This window comes from Mirounga leonina, unplaced genomic scaffold (assembly GCF_011800145.1).
Source record: "Mirounga leonina isolate KUSES-001 unplaced genomic scaffold, KU_Mleo_1.0 Mir_154, whole genome shotgun sequence".
NCBI lineage: Eukaryota > Metazoa > Chordata > Mammalia > Carnivora > Phocidae > Mirounga > Mirounga leonina.
The window spans coordinates 25,017,938-25,031,717 of record NW_023270389.1 but is presented as its reverse complement, the minus strand read 5'-3'; the positions used below and the strand labels follow the sequence as shown (position 1 = coordinate 25,031,717).

At 44.6% G+C, this 13,780-nt stretch overlaps 1 protein-coding gene across 2 annotated transcripts in view; it reads right to left on the bottom strand.

Annotated features, from left to right (window-relative positions):
* DSTYK (dual serine/threonine and tyrosine protein kinase) overlaps nucleotides 1-13,780 on the bottom strand; it is a 49,315-nt gene that overhangs the window by 18,505 nt on the left and 17,030 nt on the right. For both annotated transcript variants that reach the window (XM_035010222.1, XM_035010223.1), the window contains exons 2-3: nucleotides 12,375-12,763; nucleotides 974-1,643 (exon numbers count right to left, since the gene is read on the bottom strand). In XM_035010222.1, the coding sequence (XP_034866113.1) occupies nucleotides 974-1,643; nucleotides 12,375-12,763 (1,059 nt within the window). The remainder of the gene's footprint in view (nucleotides 1-973; nucleotides 1,644-12,374; nucleotides 12,764-13,780) is intronic.

Genomic DNA, 13,780 nt, shown 5'->3' with positions numbered 1-13,780 from the left:
TCAGAGTAAGTAAACATGGAAATTCAGAGTATGGGCTCAGGAATCAGACTGCTAGTTTCAAACTCTTACCTTTACTCTTCAGTAGCTGTGACCTTGAGCAAATTACTTAACCTGCCTAAGCCTCAGTTCTCTCATCAGGAAGATGGCAATACACAGAATCCAGGGAGGGACTGAGGAAAAACTGATGCGAGGTCCCATATCAGAAATTCTGATTAATCGGTCTGGAGTGCTCTGGGGTGATTTCAAACATCTATTTTCAAAAAGCCCCCCAGGAGATTTGGATGTACAGCCATGATTGAGAACCTCAAGGTAACTTGCAAACCACATCACTGTTCTTAATGGGTGGTAGGGCTAATGTTCCTGCAGGGAGGTTTACAGAGTAGTCAGTATACAAAGTCAGCCACATCAAGACCTCAACCCCAAAAGACCTGACAAATCACTTTGGCCCAATTTTGTTAATAGCCACTCATGAAGAATGGACTTCCAGAAAAGTTGTAAACACAACTTTGGGAAATACTCCTGAGCTGGGTTTCAGGAGCAGCCTGGAAAGAAAATGAGACCAAAGCACACAAAAAAAGAACCAAAAAAGAAGCACGGGCCATGCTGAAGGTTAAAGCCAAGGTTAAAGCATGACTTAGTAATGCTCTTCAGGCAGCTCTTTTCCAGCTCCGTCAAGGTCAAGGGGATATAGATATAAACTGGAAATTTAAGAGTGCTATTAGGATGAACTTACCAGAAGCTGGACTACCAGTCCCGGGAAGGAATGACAGTGGAATCTTCCAGGAAAGCCTCTGAGAAGAGAGGCCACTCTGGCTAAGTGATTTAAGGTGGGCTCCTACTCATGACAGTTGGGTAGACGAGATGTTCCTGAGCTGCCTTTGGCCTTCGGAATTCATGGGACTCAGTTTCCAGCTAGGAAAGGGTTAAAGAATCCTGTGGTCCCAGCAGCCCACACCAAGCTCTCTAGACCTACCTTTAAATTCCATGTTGGCAGCATCATCCAGAAGTTCCTCCTTCATGGTGTTAAGTGTCTCAACAATCATGTCCTTCATTTCCTCCTGCTTTCGGTTAGCAATATTCATCAGTGATTCGAACAACTCATTTTCCTTTTTTCGAGTATATTCCAGACGTTTGGGAGTGATCTGTAGGTCCCGCTGCATGTCAAAGGCCTGGTTAATAAAGATGTCGAGGCAGAGACAGTGCACCCGGTTCAGGGCCTTGGCTGCGTCCACCAGGCGAGTCTGTAGCACCTGCTGGGAAAATGTGCTCAAGTGCCTCAGTTTCTCACTTTGCTCCACCAACATGCTCTGAGCTTTAGTGTCTTGGCCAGGGGCCCCACAGTTGCAGTGACTGCTGCTCAGGTAGCCCAGGTCCATCAGCTGATGATGGAGGGCTGATCTTTCACTCTCTATTCTTCTGGTACACGAGGCAATGATCTCCGAGCCCAGCTGCGGCACTTTGAAAAAGAATACGGGAAAGGAGAAATACTTCCGGATTTCCTGAAGCTCTTGCTCGTCCCTCTCAGATAGTTCGTCTTTGTGGAGTGCATAGGTTATCACAGGCAAGAAATCGTTCACCAAGTCACCCAGAACATCCACTGCAGGCCGGAGGCCTTGGCATGGTGCTACCACAATGTCCACGTCCTGGAAGGGGAAGGGGGGTCATATCAGCACTTTGGGGCCAGAACCAATCCTTGCCTCCCCAAAGTCCCACAATGAGACCAAAATCCAGATCTGTGATGGGGCAGTGGGACTTCGGTATGCCCCAATGACTTACCCACCTCCTTCCCTGAGTTCCCAACACTCCCTGCCACAGCCTAAGAGGCAGGCACTCATCTAGAAAGAGAAAACAGTCTGCAGAAAGGCTGGCAGATAAAAAGACTTTAGTTCCTGCCTTCCTTCGCTGTTTGGAAACCCACTGATGCCCTCCGATGGAGTAAGACAAATAATGGAAGGAGAAAGAATTGATGTGGACATGATCAGATTGGGATTGAGGCTGCCTGGTACATTCCTCCCACTCTCTTCTTTGCTCATCTTCCCAGCCCCACCTTTCTAAGGCAGCTAACTCCCAAGCAGCCTTCCAATCTCCCTGTGTATTCCTGTCATGCTCTTAGTGAGTCCTTCCTAGTACATAATCCCAAGCACTCTCTATTTCTCCTTTCCTTAATGTTCAACACATTTAAAATTTATTTATTTCAAACCCATTTTTCGGGGTACCTGGGTGGCTCAGTTGGTTGAGATTCTGCCTTTGGCTCAGGTCATGATCCCAGGGTCCTAGGATCGAGTCCTGCATCAGGCTCCTTGCTCAGCAGGGAGCCTGCTCCTCTCTCTGCTTCTTCCCCTGCTTGTGCTGCCCCCCACCACAAATAAATAAATAAAATCCTTAAATAAATAAATAAATAAATAAAATCCATGTTTCCCCAATAGCCTGTCAACCCATTGAGGGCAGGGACCATGTCTACCTTGTGAACTATGGAAACTCCAGTGCCTAACACATAGCCCTCACTATTGTTGAATCAATCAAGCAGCAAACTAAAAGCCAGGTTTGCCAAACACTACTGTCCTATTCTAAAAGTTTGCAGGTATCCCAAAGTCTTAGCCACCAAAATCCTGATAATACCTTTATTCTCATGATCATGTGGTATGACAGAGACTAAGGTTTGTCTATCCGATATTTAGCCTCTGCATTACTGGGAAGGCAATGGCCTTTACAGACAAGGCTGCCCGATAAGTGCATTGGGCTTTCAGAAAGGTTCTTTAGAGGGGGGTCGATTCTACTAGGAAGTATGCTCTTTGGCCTCATCCTTTTTGCCTTTTGAACAAGAAGGTCATCCTACAGCCCTAAGGCAAACCTAAGGGTAGAAGCCAGCACTGAGGATGATGAAGCAAAAAGAAATAGGGGGCCTGGGTCCCTGGTGACGGCAGAGCAGGCACACCAGTCTGGCTTCAGACTTCTTTCATTTGAGGGAAAAAAAATTAACTTCTATCTTGTTTAAGCAAGCGCATTTTTCTGATCATCTGTTACATATGATTGAACCCAATCATAACTCATACACCCAAGATATTTTTTTTTTTAAGATTTTATTTATTTGACAGAGAGACACACAGTGAGAGATGGAACACAAGCAGGGGGAGTGGGAGAGGGAGAAGCAGGCTTCCCATGGAGTAGGGAGCCCGATGCGGGGCTCAATCCCAGAATCCTGGGATCATGACCTGAGCCGAAGGCAGACGCTTAACGACTGAGCCACCCAGGCGCCCCCATACACCCAAGATCTTAAAGTGAGTTTCAAGAATGATCTTTGGTTTAGAAACAAACCTCTACAGGTCCTTTTCTAGCCAATAGTTTTTGCTTTGTGTTCTACTTCTTTCCTGAGGATCCTGAGGCACTTAGAGAACAGATGTTTCCATCCACGGCACAGGCTGCTCTTGTCTATCTTTGAAATTGTCTACTCTGCCTGGCATCCCAGACCTAAGGGTGGACAAGGAGACTCATACCTGTATCACCATCATAAGCACACCAAGGGGATGTCTTCAGGGACCCGCAAACTCAAAATCAATCCTGCAGAGAATTCTAGCACATTTTACAGAGTTGTAAAAGAATTCAACACAAACCTGTTCAAGTTTGTGTCCTTAACATTTATCAGATGTTACAAATGTACTTTATTTGAAATGTAAAAAATATGCAATTGTTTGTTTTCTTTCAGGCTCACATTGTTTTCATTCCTTACCCTATTGAGTAGCAGTTATTTTTGATGAAAAAAAATTTTAAATAAAAACCTGGGACCTTTTCCTTTTTGATCTCCTTGCCTAGATAAGAAAGGGCTGGGAAATGCCAGCCTATTGTTTCTTGTACTGTGTGTGTGTGTGTGTGTGTGTGTGTGTGTGTGTGAGAGAGAGAGAGAGAGAGAGAGAGAGAGAGAGAGATCTCCCATCCCCAGAAAAGCTTTACAAAGATCTCATCTTCCCTAATAAAGAATTAGTAAGTTTAATTCTCAGGTAGATCACATAACTGTTATTTGGCCACTCTGAACTCTCTAAAGCTAAAAGTGCTTTTAGCATCTCACCATTTCTAATTTGAGCAAACACTGAAAATCCAGCTTCTTTCCATCCAAGCCTAGGCCAAGAAGAGATCTGCTATTTCATCTGTGCCATGAATTGCATGAAATGTTTTCTGATCGGTAGACTAGTCAACACTCACCCCACTGTTCAAGACAAACCCCCTTCACTACCCTGAGTCACACTGCTGGAGTATGAATCACTTCGTGAGGCATATTCAGAAAGTAGGTAAGAACTTTTATGGCTTAGAGTAGAACACACAAATGCCTAAATACCAACATTATAATACATATAATAATTTAATAAAGACTAGGAGAGAATCCCAAGAAATGAAAAGTTATAGTAAGATAGAGAATTACAGGTGAACATGTTTTTAAAAATATTTATTTTAAAGTTGCAAACCTCTCTTAAATATATACATTTTGAAAGATATAAACCAACCAAACTTATTACAGGAATATCATGAGAAAAAAGCCTAAATATGCAAACCAAAGTAAGAGTTCTTTGAAAATCGTCAGGAATAATTTTGTTTGCTTATTTATGATGGATTTTCTTAAAATTCTAAAATAAATTCACAGGGTTTCCTCAAAGAACCATTTTGTGTGTGCAAGAAAACCAAAAGCTGCGGGGTCCACTTGCAGAACGAATATCCTTCCTAGGAGACTGCTGACTTCATTTGCTCGTAGGTGCAGATTCATTTTTTAAAGGCTTTAGGGTTTTCTAATGGTAGATACCACCTGATATACTGGCAAATAGAAAGAAGTTGTCCACTCCTAAATATATCTTGTACTAAACGAAAATGGATAGACAACAAGTACAACGCTCTCTCTCCTCCATTCCCCAGTTAGTTAGCGTGTGCAGGTGGTCTCCCCGCGCCGAAGACCATGCGTGCAGGAGACAGGCAGAAAGAGCTGCCTGCCTGACATCCCGGCGGTGGTACAAACCAGGCTGGAATGTGCTGTGTGATTCTGTGACACTTACAGTGAAGGGATGACTCATCTCTGACAGTTATAAACAAAAAGGGAAGCCAGCACTGTCTCCCAGAGACAGGGAGTGAAAAAAGTCATCAGTAATATAGAGAGGAGGAGCCAGACCCACTGTGGGCCCTATTCTGGTCCCCTGAGAGGGAAGTCTGACCTCGGACGATCTCGTGGAAGGCTATCTGCCTTCCTAGGACCTAGAATGGCGCTTGGCACTTTGTGAGCATCCAACAAATACATGTGGAATGAACGGATGAATAAATGAGGCCTTTACTACCTGCTCAAAACCATTTTCAATAATCATATGTAAAATTTCCTATCTTTCAACCCATATCCCATACATTTAGCTCTGATTTCTGTTTGCCTCTACTCCAAGAATAAAGCAGTGAGTAAGTATTTTGCTCCTAACTCAGTCAGGGAAAAAGAATCTCAGGGAATAATGAGAGTACCCCCAAAATTCCCACTGGGAGTCACAGTGAATCCCTAAAGAGGTTTCTCTTGTAGAATGCATTCTGCACAAATCTACAGAATCGATAGAAGTTGGTGTGCTAACCATCAATTTTCTCGGCAAGATCAAGAGAATGAACAGAAAGGAGAGTGTTACTCTGCAAACACCAGAACTGACCTCTTGGGTTTTGACTTTGGTGTAAAATGATATTGTGTTAAATGCCAAGAAATGGCTCAATCACTGAAGATGCCTGACCATTTCCTAAGAACACTGGCTCTTATAGCTCATGGCCCATCCCTGAAACTCAGTTCTGGCCAAGAATGAGTATATTAACTGGTGGTTCAAGCAGAAGACAGCCATGCTCTCAGGTAGGTCACAAAGGTCTTCACTTTCTCTACAGTTCTGAAGCCTCAGGTTCACATCACACCAAAAAGAAGTACACAACTACATAACATAGCTCTGCCCAAGCTCAGCAACAAATCCGGTCTCGACCTCAATCCCTGTCCCCATATCTACCTACCTTTACCGTCCATTCTCCTCCCATGCCATTCTCATGGGGCTGTCCAGAGGTTTTTCCTGTTTGTTTTTACACAGGTTGATTCTTCTTCATTTTTACATGATTCCCAGAAGGATCACTCTTAAACGTTAATTACATATTAAGGAAAATACCTCTGTTCTTCTTACATTGTAGAAAATATCTGGCTGAATACATACTGAATAGCCTCTATGCAATCTACCTTGCAGCTATTCCAACATCCAGTACCCAGAGATCCAGACAAAAGCAGGAATCTGAAGCTTTATTCTCTTGTCCACTTACTACGTTCATCAAAGCAGAGAGACGAAGTAGTAGAATGGAGAAGAGAGAAGGCAGAAGGGAAAACTTTACCTTTTAACTTTATAACTTTAACTTTTGTCTTATTTAGCTTTTAATAACATCTTTCTCTTCTTCCATTACAAAAGAACCTCGAAAATGAATGATGAAGAACTTTGTGTCTAACTGGAGCAGAATAATGACGATAAGTAAGTTGGAACTAGAAGGACTTACACGTTTGACAAAAGGAAGGCGTTCCACCATGGTTGTCAGGGAAGGGATTGGTGACTGAGAGAGGGGGAAATTCTCAAGGACGCTGATTAATACATTCAAAGGGAGGAGGGAACTGGCTCACTCTGTGCCAGACACTGTGCTAAGTCCTCACACACACCCTCTCATTGAGGCCTCACACCAGTCCTAGAAGATATGGATCGCTACCCCCATCTTGCACAAGAGGGAACCAGCCCAGTCACATGGTCAGTGAACTGACAAAGCCAGGATGTAAATCCAGGTCCGCCTGACTACAAAGAGCACACTTTAACAGTTACTGAACATCCACGGTGTGTCAGGAACTGTCTGGGCTGATGTTGGGCAAGTTCTGAAAGATGAATAAAGCATGGACAAGATAACTTTAGGGATCCTGACAATTCTAGTGTTCCAGGTTAAAAAGTATATCCTATGAAGGAAAGGCTCTGCCATGAACAAACTTGCAGGACTGGTTGAGATACCATGAAAGAAGTCAAAAAGAGAACATTTTTAAAAGCCCCAATAACAGAGTTTCTGCCTGGTGACAGTACTTTCAACCCCTGAGTCTCTGAATTGCCTATCCCCACCATCCTCGACTCCAGGTGAAACACACACAGATCTTTGACACAGTGAAAACAGGGAAGCCTCTGGGTGTAAGAAAGGGGGCTGGGTGGCTCAGTCAGTTGAGTGTCTGTCTTCGGCTTGGTCATGATTCCAGGGTCCTGGGATCGAGCCCCACATCGGGCTCCCTGCTCGGTGGGAAGCTTGCTTTTCCCTCTTCTCCTGCTTGTGCTCTCTCTCCCTCTCTCTCTGACAAATAAATAAAATCTTAAAAAAAAAAAAAAAAAGAGGTAGATGGGACTCTAGAAAAGAGACAAAAGAGGAAGATTAAGACTATAATCTTTGCCAGATTTTCTCCCCAAGAGCTATCCTTGGAAGGCCACAAATGAATCCCTGGTGGTGAACTGAGAAAACAGCCTCAGATTCAAGCTGTTCTTTTTACTTTTATTTTAGTGAGCATAGGGATTAAAAAAAAAAAACTTGCCTCTAAACCACCCACATCCTCAATAGGTAAATTAACCTGCAGTAGGTATTTGCAGGTTTCTTGGCCAAGAGCAACACATGCAGATATGCAGGATGCTTACGTTCCACTACACCTGTTAGTGTGTTAGGGGAGAGGCAAGAGAGATGTTAAATATGAAGGGTACAGGCTCGCTGCCTAGAAAGAATTTATATTTTCGCATTTGCCTGGACTTCTGATACCCTTTTTTAACATAACACTTGAGTTCCCCTTTCTCTTTGCCCCATAAAATCGTGGTTTCTTTACTGTAATTTTATCTCCAGAGTGCCATTCTCCATCTTATACATGTTATCCCAACTTTGGGTCTTTTTCCTTAGAATGGCCATTTTTGACCCAATTCCATATACTATCTCCCCCAACGGTTATCTTTTTGCCCCGAGGACCTTCACCCAGCCTTCTTTCCGTTTTGTTACGAATCAACTGTTATCTTTCAATCTAGAGACATTCAAGATAAGATATGGTATCTAAGGAAAGCTGAACAACACACAACAGATTTAGTTTTATAAAACACCATCATAAATGCCAAAAACTAGACAAAAATTGAGAGAAGCCAGTTTTCTAGCAACAAACAGTATTTAGTAAATTTGGGGGCTAAAATTTTGCATAAACTTTTGTTATTTTTAAGTAAAATCCTTTAATGATTTTGGGTTGTGAGAGTATTAACTGCTGAGAAATTAAAAACACCTAGGTCTGTATGACATTAAAAATAGATTATTTCCATCGCTAGCTATTGCCTGAGACCGACTACTCCAACTGGTTAGAGTTAAAAATAAAGTTTATTTGCAAGTCATCAAATCTTTCCTAGAAACATTATAGTCTACCTCAGTTCCCCGAAAGATACCCCATCAGACACCATCCTGAGCCAATGACTGTCCGCATGCGGCAGTCTGGCCGTCAGGTGACACGTACGTTTGTCCAAAGGGTGGAGATAAACAGGCTGGCAGAAGAACCGAAAGCTCTGTCAGCGCCACCACGAGTGAGACACCAGCCAGGCTGCAGGAGTCCCACCTCGGACTGCGAGAGTTTAATCCTCTTGGCTCCTTGCTACTCCTTTTCTCATAGGTGTTCACAGGAAAAATACACACACACACACACACACACACACACCCACCCCAGACTGAGGCAACTCCAAAGCAGACGGCTGTGTTCCATGGGACTAGTGAGAGGAGGTGGTGGTATGCGTGCCACACAAAGGGGGAGGGTAGAGAAGGGGAGGCATGTGCGTGGAGACAGACATGGTGAAATGTGTTGCCAATGGGAAAATGACTGTTTTAACAATAACAGAGGTTACGGAAACTAACAACTTGATGTTGTTCCTCTGCTGTTGAATTATGAACTGAGAATTTCAGGGGACCCAGAGCTAAAAAGCTGGGAATACCAAGCACTGTGGGTCCATGTGGGTCAGCCTATTCTGGAACACACTGAAACTGGCTAATTTATGAGGACTTTAAAGCACTGTATTAGAAGAATGACCATTGTATAAGAGGGTAGGGGAAACTGCTTTGAGAATCTGACAGCTGAAAATGAACAACTCATTTCCCCTAATTCAGTCTTGGTTTCCTTGAGCCAAGTTTTCCTTTCTTTACCAGCCCCTTTGCAAATCAAATGGAAGGGCTGTTTGGAACTAACTCACTGGTCCTAAATATAACTGGAGCTAAACAAAAAGATCTTTTTCACCAGCACGCAAATCTTCAAGGTAGCTGGGAAGCACCCCCAGCGGTGAGCTCCCGAAACCGAGGCCACAAACGCAATGAGGACAGGAGCCTGACTGTGGTGGCTGAGCAGGGCCTGAGCTCCACAAGGGCTCCTAAGGACCTCTGAGGCATGGCATCAAGGGGTTCCAAACTTAGAACCGCTGGGGTCCGTTGTTATTTCTACATCAAAACCACTGGAGAATAAAGCAGATCCGGAGAAACACTGGCTAAGGAAGCCTCACAAACCACATGAAACAGAACGCAAGAGGCTAGAGAATTCCTCAGGACAAGAGAGTATTCCTCAAGAAAGAAAGTACGTATTTCAGCTGTGCAGAGGGAAAGCTGATTTGGTACCTCAACTTCCCAACCAAGTAGCCCCCTCACCTGTTACCTCAGTGGAGTGCTCAGCCCACGTCGGGAGCAGCCAGACGAGCTCTCCCCAGTGAGGGTGCACCCGGGGGACGGCTCTCACTTTCCTGCCTGGCACTTGCTCGAACTGCCTCAATTCATGCAACAGAAGTAAATGAGCATTAAAAATTAAAGCCAATAAAATGAAAGGGACCCAGAGAAATCAATCCAGTCACGAGCCTCTCCTGCACATGGCTCTGTTCACAGTCCAAGATTGTTTTTAAAAGGCAAGAACAGGAAGAATCACCACCCGACCAATAGCAGTCAGACCAGCTATTTAACAGTGTTTTTTAAGCTGCAGGTCAGAGTGTAGCAGCTCACAGCATCAATTTAGTGGGTTGCTACCATCAGTTTTAAAAAATGCAATCAAATAGAAAAGAGAAGACAATAGTGTGTTTTACAAAAAGTAAAAGTACTGTTTCATGAAATGTTATTTCTATGTGTGTAGGGACGCTTGGGTGGCTCAGTCGGTTGGGCATCTGTCTTTGGCTCAGGTCATGATCCCAGGATCCTGGGATTGAGTCCTGCGTCAGGCTCTCTGCTCAGCGGGGAGTCTGCTTCTCCCTGTACCCCTCCCCTCTGCTTGTGTTTTCTCTCTCTCTCAAATAAATAAATAAAATCTTTAAAAAAATGTGTATGTGTATATATGTACTAGGTCCTGATACAAAATGTTATTCCTTACAGTGAAATTCTTTATATATATGTGTATATGTGTATATATATATATATGTATATGTATATACACATGTTTTATTTAAAAGAAAGGGCAGGATGGGGCGCCTGGGTGGCTCAGTCGGTTAAGCGGCTGCTTTCGGCTCAGGTCATGGTCCTGGGGTCCTGGGATCGAGCCCCACGTCGGGCTTCCAGCTCCGCGGGAAGCCTGCTTCTCCCTCTCCCTCTGCCTGCTTGTGCTCTCTCTCTCTGTGTCAAATAAATAAATAAAATATTTAAAAAAAAAAAAAGAAAGGGCAGGACGTTCTTTTTTTTTTTAAGATTTTATTTATTTATTTGACAGAGAGAGTGAGAGACAGCAAGAGAGGGAACACAAGCAGGGGGAGTGGGAGAGGGAGAAGCAGACTCCCTGGTGAGCAGGGAGCCCGATGTGGGGCTCAATCCCAGGACCTGAGCCGAAGGCAGACACTTAATGACTGAGCCACCCAGGTGCCCCCATATATATAAATATTTTTAAGTAATCTCTACACCCAATGTGGGGCTCAAAGTCACAACCCCATAATCAAGAGTAGCATGCTCTACCAGTTAAGCCAGCCAGATAACCCCAGTGAATGAAATTCTAGAAAAGTCTGAAAGCCACTGAACCCCTGGCACCTGAAGGAACCAGATTGGGCCAGTATATCACAGAAAGATTGTGTGTGGCTCAAATACTTATGAACTGTGAAGAAGTTCACGGGTCAACCAAGCAGCCTCAGTTAATAAACAAGGGTTACTGTCAGAGCTGCTGTCAGAGTTATGCAAGAACCCTCTCAGCATCCTGGACCTAAGGAGTGTGAGCTCTTAGTCTAAAAACAGAGGAAAGCCACCGATGAAACTCTGCTTGGAGAAAATGCTGGCTTGTGTACATAGCCCCTCTAGCATTTATCAAGATAAAAGAAATCTAGTCTCTGGAAGGAAATGAGATGACCGTTTCTACTTCTAGAGTGTCAGAGGCCATGGCCACAACCAAAGGACTCACTCATTGACTGGGAGATCAGGCCTTTTAGAACAGGGGTAGGTGCAGAGGTTATAAGAAGAAACAAAACTTCCTAGTCCTGCTAAACTAGCCCTTCCTTCCTAGCACAGCTAATCAAGGTGATGGGACTCTCTGTTCTGAGCAGGTCTGCATTCTTTTCATCTTACCCACTCCTGACCCCTGACACAGTCACATTCTTTGCTGATCCCCACTGGGTCTAATCACATAGCCCAGTCCCAGCTTATAGAGCAGGACAGGAAGCCTAGCACCAGAGTTGAGTCCTTCCTAAGTGGAGAAATGAATACCAGATAGTCGGTATGATCTCTTGGAAGTCACCGCAAGAGCTGTGCTCTCCCTTAGGAGTTTACTTCAAGAGAGAAGCCAAGAAGATATCCTTCAGGATGACGGGATCCCCATATCTCTTTACACTGAGCCAGACCTGTCCTCCGGTTCTCCAGTTCTTTAGAAAGTAGGAGACATGATCTGTCCCACTTAGTAAATAATGGCTAGGTCTAAGGAAAAACTCACAAAATTCTTTACTCAATCTCAACTCGAGTAAGGGCATTAATGATCCATCATCTTATCATTCCTTTTAGAAAGGGATGGCTGGAGACAATTCTAGCCATGCCTTCCTGTTGAGAAATGAAAAAGGATTTCTGGCCCTGATCATAATTACTCTGTAAAAGCCTGTCGAGATGCAAGCAGTACATTCCTTCTATTGTAGAAAGGGAGATGAGGGGGCAAGGAGATAAGCGAATTGCTCTGGGTCCTGCCACGTGGTAGCAGACTCCGGGATAGGCGCTGCTAGGGCCTTGTGTGTTTTTCAACTTCCTAGGTTATGTGCTCTATCAGCTGATGCTCAGAGCCAAGACTATATGTTGCCAAATCGCTCTGTGAGAAAGCTCAAATACAGGAAAAGCTGGTATATATGTATGCAATTGTTGTATAAATATGAGACTGGTACCTGTAAGAGAGCGTGGTGCATCGTCACCTCCAGTTCGGCTAAAACAGGGGCAGCGTCCTCACCGTCCTCTTGGACCTCCAGGTCCTCCTCAGGGATGGTCTCCCAGTTGCCCTGGTGAGCAACCAGCGTGTGCACTAGTTCGTACTGGCCGGGGAGCGCCAGGCTGAGCCGAGTCTGAGTCCCATAGGTGAAGCGGAGGCGCCGAAGCTTACAGTTCTCCTCATTGCCCAGCCTGGCGGTGGGAAGCACCTGCACCCCCAACAGCAGGTTCAGCAGCTGGCACTTGACATTACAATCCTGGCCAAGGATCAAGATGCAGGGAAGGCAGTCCACAACCTGCTGCAGGTACTTCTCTTCCTTAGGTGGGAAGGCAATGCAGCTCAGCTGGCCTGGTTGGGGAAGGGGAGGGTGGAGGAGAAAGGAGTATAGAGAGACAGTGAGGAGGGGTAGACAGAGACTTTCCCAGAGACCCAGTCAGGATGGCAGGGCCCTAGGGAAGCAATTTCTAGGAAGCTCTTGGTTGGACGAGACACCAGGAAAACATCTCAGCCGGAAAAGGCTCTTCAAAGATCGAACAGGAGTCCCCTTCCTGGCTTGTCCCCAGAGCAGGTGTCTCTACCTAGAAAGGTGGCAGGGACCTGATCCTTCCGCACTCCTTTTGCATGCAGTGCAGGGCCAGCCCAAGGAGTGCACCAGGACTCCACCACAATCTCGAGATCCTTAAATTGGCAGAGCCAGAGAAGACTACACAAACTAGGACATGAATCCAAGGAGAAACTGTACCCGAAGATGTCAAAATGAAAACCTTCATGACAGAAGACCTAATACTTGCACATAGAAGGCCCTTTTAAATGACTCTACCATCTGCAGTTTTAGCTTGTTACTTTCCTCATTTGTGACATATTTTATAACTAAATGTGTGAACTAATCTTTTCTGTGTGTGTGAGGGAGAGCTAATCTTTACATATGCATACATCAAAATAAAATGTTATTCAAGTTTGCCTTAGTTCTAGAATCTTTTCCAGTTCGTCCCTCTGATAGCTGGTGACAGCATCCCAGCTGCCCCGTCCATTCTCATATAACTTCGGGTGCTCGGTGAAGATCAGTAACTCCTGATCAAGTCACATTCCTTCAGTTTACGGAGGACAAGGCATTGAGTAAGACAAAGGGAAGAACTGCCTGTTAGGAGAAAATCCGGGTAAATCTAGGAGGAATGTGATCTATCTCAGAAACATCCACTCAGGACAACCATGCTCATGTAAATGGCAAGCTTCCACAAATACATCAAGTATCATTCAAGAGAGAACAAAAAGCTTCTTAAAGGGGGAGAAACCTCTGCCTGGGAAAAGGAACCAGAAATTCATTGACCTGAACCTCTGATTCTGAACGCAATCATTCCCGACCTG